The 7,416-nt window shown below is 59.9% G+C and overlaps 2 protein-coding genes across 2 annotated transcripts; one reads left to right on the plus strand and one right to left on the minus strand.

Annotated features, from left to right (window-relative positions):
* Positions 1-489: 489 nt before the first annotated feature.
* On the plus strand, positions 490-1,922 carry LOC127594957 (uncharacterized; the record flags this gene model as incomplete). Its single annotated transcript, XM_052056676.1, has 1 exon — positions 490-1,922. A coding segment is annotated over one exon (1,433 nt), but the record flags the coding sequence as incomplete, so codon positions are not given.
* Positions 1,923-5,917: 3,995 nt separating this feature from the next.
* Positions 5,918-6,448, minus strand: LOC127594958 (fizzy-related protein homolog; the record flags this gene model as incomplete). The annotated part of the gene is made up of 1 exon (XM_052056678.1): positions 5,918-6,448. A coding segment is annotated over one exon (531 nt), but the record flags the coding sequence as incomplete, so codon positions are not given.
* Between the last annotated feature and the right edge of the window lie 968 nt (positions 6,449-7,416).

The raw sequence follows: 7,416 nt of genomic DNA on the forward strand, positions 1-7,416 counted from the left end.
TAGCGGCTTTGAAGGCTGCCTTTCTTTAAGGGAGAGAACGACGCGGTCGATCTTGCGCTTAAGCAGCAGTAGTTCTTTTGACCCCGTTCTGTTGATGTATCTAGCCTCGCCCTTAGTTTTTTTTTGGGAAGCTATTTTGTGTGGTTTTCTTGGCAAAAGTGGGTCGTTTCTGCTTTGTGGGGGCTGCGAAACGAGGCTGGAGCAGTTCCGACCCAACCCGACATACGGCAAAGAAACATCCGTTTCAAAGGTAGGCTCAACAATACTGACCCTCCTGGCCTCTACCCTCCTCAGCCCATCCCTACCGTCCCTACCGTCCCTTCCGCCCCTCCCACCAACGCCCGGCATCCTATACACTAATAACGCCTAATAAAGCCTAATAAAGGCATAATCGGAGAGCGAAGCCGGGGGGCTGATAATATTAATTGTGATGAAGAAGATCCGGACGATCCGGGTGCTGGTGATCGGAGATGGTGGGGTGCTGACTAGAGGGGGTGGGCAAGACCTCGCTGGTGCGGGCCTTTCTCGGGCAGAACACGAAATCCAGGAATGAAAGCGTGTTGCCCCCGGTGGTGCTGCCGGTGGAGCTGAACTCGAACTACCCGGACATCAACACGGTGATCATCGACACCAGCAGCGAGGACAGCTCGCCGTCCTTCCGCAGGGAGATCCAGGAGGCCTCCGTGGTGCTGCTGGTCTACGACATATGGCGGGAGGAGACCATCGACATCCTCAATGACAAGTGGATGCCCATCATCTCGAGCGTCAACCGCGAGGTGCCGATCATCCTGGTCGCCAACAAAAAAGACACCGAGGAGTACCTGGAGCACTCCAACCGCGTGCAGCCCGTCATGCGCTTGATGGTCCGCAAGTGGCGCCAGGTCCAGATGGGGCTCGAATGCTCGGTCCACAAAAACCTGCATATCAGTTCGATCCTCTACTGCGCCCAGAAGGTGGTCCTCTACCCCATGGGGGTGCTTTACGACCTGTCCACCCACGAAATCACGCAGGACTTCAGGCGCGCCCTGCACCGCATCTTCGCGATCTGCGACGTGGATGCGGACGGGTGGCTGTCCGACGAGGAGCTGGTCCGCTTCCAGGAGCAGGTGTTTGAAGGCGAGCTGGGCAAGGACGACATCCGCACCATCAAGGAGCTGATCCGCCAGGAACTCGCTCTGGACAGGGTCGACCAGATCTCTTTCGAGGGGTTCGTGGCCCTGCAGAAGAAATGCATCGAGCTGCTGAAGATCCAGACCTGCTGGACAGTGCTGCGGCATTTCGGGTACGACGACAGCCTCAGGCTCAAGGAAGACGGCGTGAAGGAGGACCTGCCCAACACAGCCAGCGGCGAGTCCATCGAGCTGTCGCCCGAGTCCCTCAGGTTCCTAAGCAAAGAGTTTTTCCGGCACGCTAGCCACAGCAGCCTACCACTTGACCGGCTTCCTCAAGTCTTCTTCGCCCAGAACGCAGAGGTCTTCCCTGAGCCACGCAAGCACATCTACATGAAGAACCAGGACAGCCTGGAGCTCGAGGAATGGCTGATGCTGTGGCACCTGCTGTGGTTCGAGGATGTCATGTGGGGGTTCAAGGTGATGAGATACTTGGGGTTTGTGGGCAGCTTGGCGGATGCATGTCAGCTGACCAACCCGAAGGGCAGCTACCGCGGGCTGCAGCGCACCACTCGAAGGACGGTTATTTCGGTGGCCATTCTCGGCCACCGACAGTCCGAGTTCACGGAGGTGGTCAACTCGTTGGGGATCGGGCTGGGCACGTACCGGCGGAAGGTCATCCTCAAGAACTCAGGGGGGTTCGGCTGCCGGCTGTTCATCCTCAAGGAGGTGCCGGAGGACGAATGGCTGAACTTCTTTCACGGGCAGCATCTCAAGTTCGACCTGCTGGTGTACACGGCCAACCGAGAGTAGGACCTGTCGGTGTACGACCCCTACCTGGGGGTGAGGATGCCGAGGGTGGGCATGCTGGTGCTGGGCGGGGAGGACAGCCCTTCGCGGTACGACCTCAGGGCGTTCAAGTTCGGGCTGGCTTCGTTCTTCGAGCGGGTGATGGAGGCTCTCGAGAGTCCTGAGGTCAGCCTCAGCATGGAGACCCTGGAGGCGGCGCGCAAGCAGGACGAGGAGTCAAGCGCACTGCGGACTGCGCTGATGGTAGGCCTGCCGCTACTGCTCTCAGGGATCTACGTGCTGCGACGACTCATGAAATGAATCCATCTGCTCAAGTACACAGCCCCAGGATCCGCACCTTCTCGTCGATCTTCGCAAGATGTTCCTTCCGGATTTCGATGAAGGTGCCGTTCGCGATCTTTTCGAGCAGTGAGGTCTTGGCGAATCGCAGGTGGTCGCCTGTCTCCCGGAGGATTGCGTTGAGCTGGTAGAACGAAATCATGAGGTCGAGGGAGATGGCCAGTTTCTGCAGTTTGGGGTTGACGGGGTCCTCGCGGGCCGCCAGCTCCGGCAGTAGCATCTTATGGAACCTGACGATATACTCCCTGGTGGTCTCCTCGATGGAGGCGAGCAGCCCTTCGGTCTCGGCCAGCGAGCTGCTGTTGAGCATGTAGTTCTTCTTCCTGAAGTACTCCTCGTAACGCTCGCGGTAGCGGGCGTGCACGTAGACGTATTTCGCGAAGCTGTTGCTGTGAAGGAACTCGTCCCAGTCCTCGGCCAGGAACACGTTCCCGCGGGATTCGAGGGCCTGCGAGACGCGGTGCTGCTGCACCAGGATGTTCTTGAACAGCACGAAGATGGCCTTCTCGCAGACCGGAAGGTTGACCGCCCGGTCCATCTCCTCGACCGCCCGCAGGGTCTTGAACATGAACCTGCAGTAGTTGATCTTCGAGAAGAGGATCGACTCGCTGGCCCGCTGCAGCTCATCGTTCTCGGGGACTGTCTAGAGCGGACGGGTCTACTCTCGCAGCGGGGAGTCTTCGCGCCGGCCTTTGCGGTCGGATAGCGAACGTTTTTTGTCACGGACGTCGACCGATTCGTAGCGAGGTTGTGCCCAAGCCGGTAGGGGCTCGCGGGTGGGCGGCTTGTCTGCTTTGGGGTCAGGGTTGGGGTTCTTGAGGAAGGAGTCGAGTCGGTTCCGGCGCATGCGCTGGAGGCTGTCCGGGCGTTCGGTAGTTACTCGCTCGCCTTGAGAAGAGAGAAGATCGTCAAGGCGGCTGCGTGGACGATGGCTTGAAACATGAGGCCGCGGGATCGCAGGCTCGCGGTCGATCGACATCTCCTAGAAGTCAGGTCGCATACGGGCAACCATCAGAGCCAGCTCGTCAGGCGAGATACGGCGGTCTGGGTCAGTAGCCAGACATCTAGTGATCAGTTCCTTGAACGCCTGCGGGACATCGGAGGGCAGGTCGAGGGGCTGCCCGTCTATCCTGGCGAGCAGCTCTTTCTCACTCCTGGCTAGGAAAGGCACCTTCCCGACAAGCAGCTAGTGGGTGATGATGCCGATGGCCCAGACATCGCTCTTAAAGGAATAGAGGTTTCTGCGAAGCGCCTAAGGCGGCATGTACAGGGGCGTGCCGATATTGCAGCGGAGGATGTCTTTCTGGCTGGCCTTGATCGAAAACCCGAAGTCGGCCAGCTTGTACACCCCGTCCTTCACGAAGATGTTGGTCGGCTTGATATCCCGGTGAATGATGCTACGGCGGACCAGCTCCTGGTAGGCCGTGACCACGTGGCTGACCACGCGCCACGCCTCCTGCGGGGGCAGCCTGCCCTCCCGCTTCAGCAGCGAGCCCAGGTCGCCCTCCTGGCAGTACTCGGTGATGATGTAGGTGTTGTTGGCAGTTGAGTACACGTCGTAGCAGGTCAGCACGGTGGGAGTGGCGTCCTTCAGCTCGAGCAGGGACTCCACCTCGCTCTTGAGCAGCTGCTTGTGGATTTCGGTCTTGAGCTGGGTCAGCTTGATGACCTTGATGGCGACGGTCCTGCCCAGCTCGGTGTCCTGCCCCCGGTAGACCGTGCTCGAGTAGCCGGACCCGATCCTGTCCTTAAAGCAGTAGGTGTACTTCTCGATGCGCTTGCGCACGTACTGGTTCTCCATCAATAATGAATGGTCAGAGGTCGATCACCTGGCTTTTGGGGGCCGTCTTTGTGATCAGCCGCTGCACCCGCGCACGGGCAGGGCTGTCCAGGCCGTTGTGCTTGAGCGCGAGGTGCTCGGCCTCCCGTAGCGACAGGATTATCTACATGACGCCTTCTTCGCGGGCGTCGTTCTTGGTCAGGTTTAGGATCCGCAGCCCGGGCAGGCCCTTGCTGACGGCCAGTGCGCCTTCCAGCCCCACCCCGCAGCCATGCAGGTACAGCTCCTTGAGATCCTTCATGAACTCGGTGATGTCCTGGACGGCCTGCCCGTTCAGGGTATTCTGGCTGAGGTTTAGGTAGCCGAGGGTCGAGAACTTGCGGGAGATGAGGAACGCGGCCTGGGGCGAGAGCTGGTTGATGGACAGGTTGAGATGCTCGAGGTGTTTGAGCGAGGTGATCTGGTCGACGAACCGGTAGGTCAGTTGGTTCTTTGCTAGCGACAGCCTGCGCAGCAAAGGGAGGCTGCCGATCACACTGGCGAAATCGTCCGTCAGCTGGCATTCCTCAGCCTCCAGCACTTCCAGCTGGCCACAGTCGATGCGAACCCGCGGTATCGCCCCCACCACGTTCGTGAAGCTGACCACCAGCCGCCTCAGATCCTTCTCGAAGATCAGCTCGAAGACCTCATCCGGCAGACCCCTGAACCCGCTGATATCCAGGTCCTTGAGCATTTTGTTGTGCTAGATGAGTCGCAGCAGGTCGACCGGCTGCAGTGTCGATCTGTGGTCGGACAGGTCCATGCGAGCCGAGATGGACAGGTCTGGCAGCTTGGTCAGCAGGTACTGTGCCATCTCCGAGGCCTTTTTCTCAGGGGTTTTGGAGATCGCTCCCCTCGCCCGCTACAAGGCTGACTCTTCGACATGCTCGAGAAGGTGGTCCTGGCGCATCATCCTCCCAGCCATCTCAAGATGCCCCTCCTTTAACTACCGGTACTCCACCGCCAGGTCCTCAAGCTGCCCCCTCACGGTCAGCATTTCAAGCCAGTGCCTCTCCAAATCCCGTTCCTTCTCGACCACCTCCTCCGCGGCCTTCTCCAGCTGCTCCCTCAGCAGCTGGTTCTCGACCGCCATCCGCTTGTAGTTCTGGGTGAAGATGGTGTCTTTGAGGTGGTCAAAGAGTTTGGGAGTGACACGGTCCTGCAGCAGGTAGGAGGGCAGGTCCGGGGGGTCAGGCGAGAAGCACAGCTAGTTGAAGTAGGACTAGTAGCGGGCCAGCTCTTCTCGCAGCTGCTTGGTGAAGCCTTTGAAGCTTGACAGCTTGCTGTTCTTGCTGTGGAAGGCGGTGGCGACAATCTCGTTGATCTGTGGCATGAGGGCTCGGTAGCGGGCGGATTCTTTGGCCAGCAGCTCGATGAACTCCTACAGGGCGTCTCGGTTGGCCAGCAGCCGAGGCAAGGCGTGTTTTGCTTGACTGCGCTTGAACAAAGCCGCTTATTCTTTCACCGCCTGCTCGCAGTCCGCTCCTGCTTGCTCCAACTACCCGGCGACCTCCTCAACCAACCGCTTTTCGAATTTCGCAGCGAGTGTGTCCATGCAGGAGACGATCTCCCCCCAGCACTCTGAAAACACGCTGCGGGCTTTGACCCTCTGCGCCTACAGCTCATGGGCCATCCTCCCTGCGGAATTGTCGAAGAGGCTGCGCTAGGTCAGCGCCTGAAAGGCGGCCAGTTCCAAGAGCGGATGGGTATCGGGGTGCAACTGCAGACAATGCACGCAAAGCAGCCTGGACTCGCAGACCCTGTGGATACAGACCTGCAACAGTTCCAGCCCGTGCCGCTCGCAGGAGGGGGCGGACATGGCGAACAGGAATAAACAACATCAACGCAGCTCGATATGTGCGGATTCGAGGTTGCTTTCGGTCTTCGAGGGCTGACTGAACACCTTCCAGAAGCGGAGAGTTTCGTCGCCTGTGCCCGTGACGATGGAGCTGCCGTCTGGAGAGCCGGCTAGGTAGAGCACCCTGTGGCCGTGGCCTGTCAGGGTGTCGGCCCTGCGGAGGCGGGCATTCTCGCCCTCCAGGTTCCAGACGTTGATCTCGTTGAGCGCGTAGCCGTGCGTGCTGACCATCTGGTCCGAGATTGGAGAGAAGAGCAGGTTGCAGACCTGCGAGCCTGTGTTGACCGCCTGCAGCTGCGTTAGCGACTGGGTCGAAAACATCCTGATATGCTGGTCGGCAGCGCCTCCCCCGGACGCCAGCAGCTCAGACGAGCGCCAGCCGATAGCCTTGACCGCGGCCTGATGCTCCTTGAACTCGACAAGGTTGCGGCCAGCCCTGATCGACCATACCGACAGCTTGTTGTCGTTGCCCCCGCTGGCGATCATCGCCCCGTCGGGGCTCCACTTCAGCCCGCAGATTTACTGCTAGTGGGCCATGTACCGGAAGGCTTCGGCCTTGTCCCTCGGGTCACGGACTGTCACTATTCCGTTCTTGGCGCCGGCCGCCATCAGCCCGTTGCTCCAGGAAATGCAGCCCACCCTCCCCGCCTGCTGCTCTTAGTATTCGGCCACCTCGGCGCCCCTCACCACGTCGTACAGCCGGACAGTGCCCTGACTGGTTCCAAAGGACAGCAGGTCCTGGTTGCTGCCGAACTGCACTGAGCACACCAGCTCGTCCTCCGCCGACTCGAAGACATGCTCCACCTTGGTAAGATACGACTTCCAGAGGAACACCGAGCAGTCCAGCCCGACCGCCAGGAGGTTGCCTTTGGACCAGTCCAGCAAGTCGTAGTAGTAGTCGTCTTGGATGCCGGGCGCCTCCAGGATTTTGTAAGGAGTGGGGGTGATCTTGGAACGATGGGGTTTGATGGGCGCCTCGAAGGCCTTCTTGGCACGAGGGGCAGGGCGCCTAAACTTGAGCACTCTTTTGCTGTTGCCCCCTCCAGCAGGCTTGCAGAGCAGCTGCTCTTCCAGCAGCTGGTTGTAGGCGCAGCTGCAGTTCTCAGGGGGCTGGATTTCCCTGAGCTGCAGGCGGTGGCCACTGACCTCCCGGGGGATGAACCGGTCCTCCTTTTCGGGCCGGGCTGGCTGCATTTAAAACTAAATTTATTTATGCTAGCCGGTGGGGTCATTCGAGCTCGTCTAGCTAGGCTGCTGGCGAGGGGGCCTTGTCTTACTCGCGGATGGACAGCTTCGTCCCCCCTGCCGGTAGGGTCACCAGCCCCTCGTGGGCTGTTTTTATCACCCTGGCTTGCTCCTTCTCCAAGGCGAGCAGAGCCTGCTCGATCTCAGGCGAGCCGGGCTACAGAGCCAATGCCGCCCGATAGTCAGCAATGGCAGGCTTCAGGTTTTTCATGGCCCTGCGAGCAGCCCCCCTTCTG

Source organism: Hippocampus zosterae, unplaced genomic scaffold (assembly GCF_025434085.1).
Source record: "Hippocampus zosterae strain Florida unplaced genomic scaffold, ASM2543408v3 HiC_scaffold_334, whole genome shotgun sequence".
Taxonomy (NCBI): domain Eukaryota; kingdom Metazoa; phylum Chordata; class Actinopteri; order Syngnathiformes; family Syngnathidae; genus Hippocampus; species Hippocampus zosterae.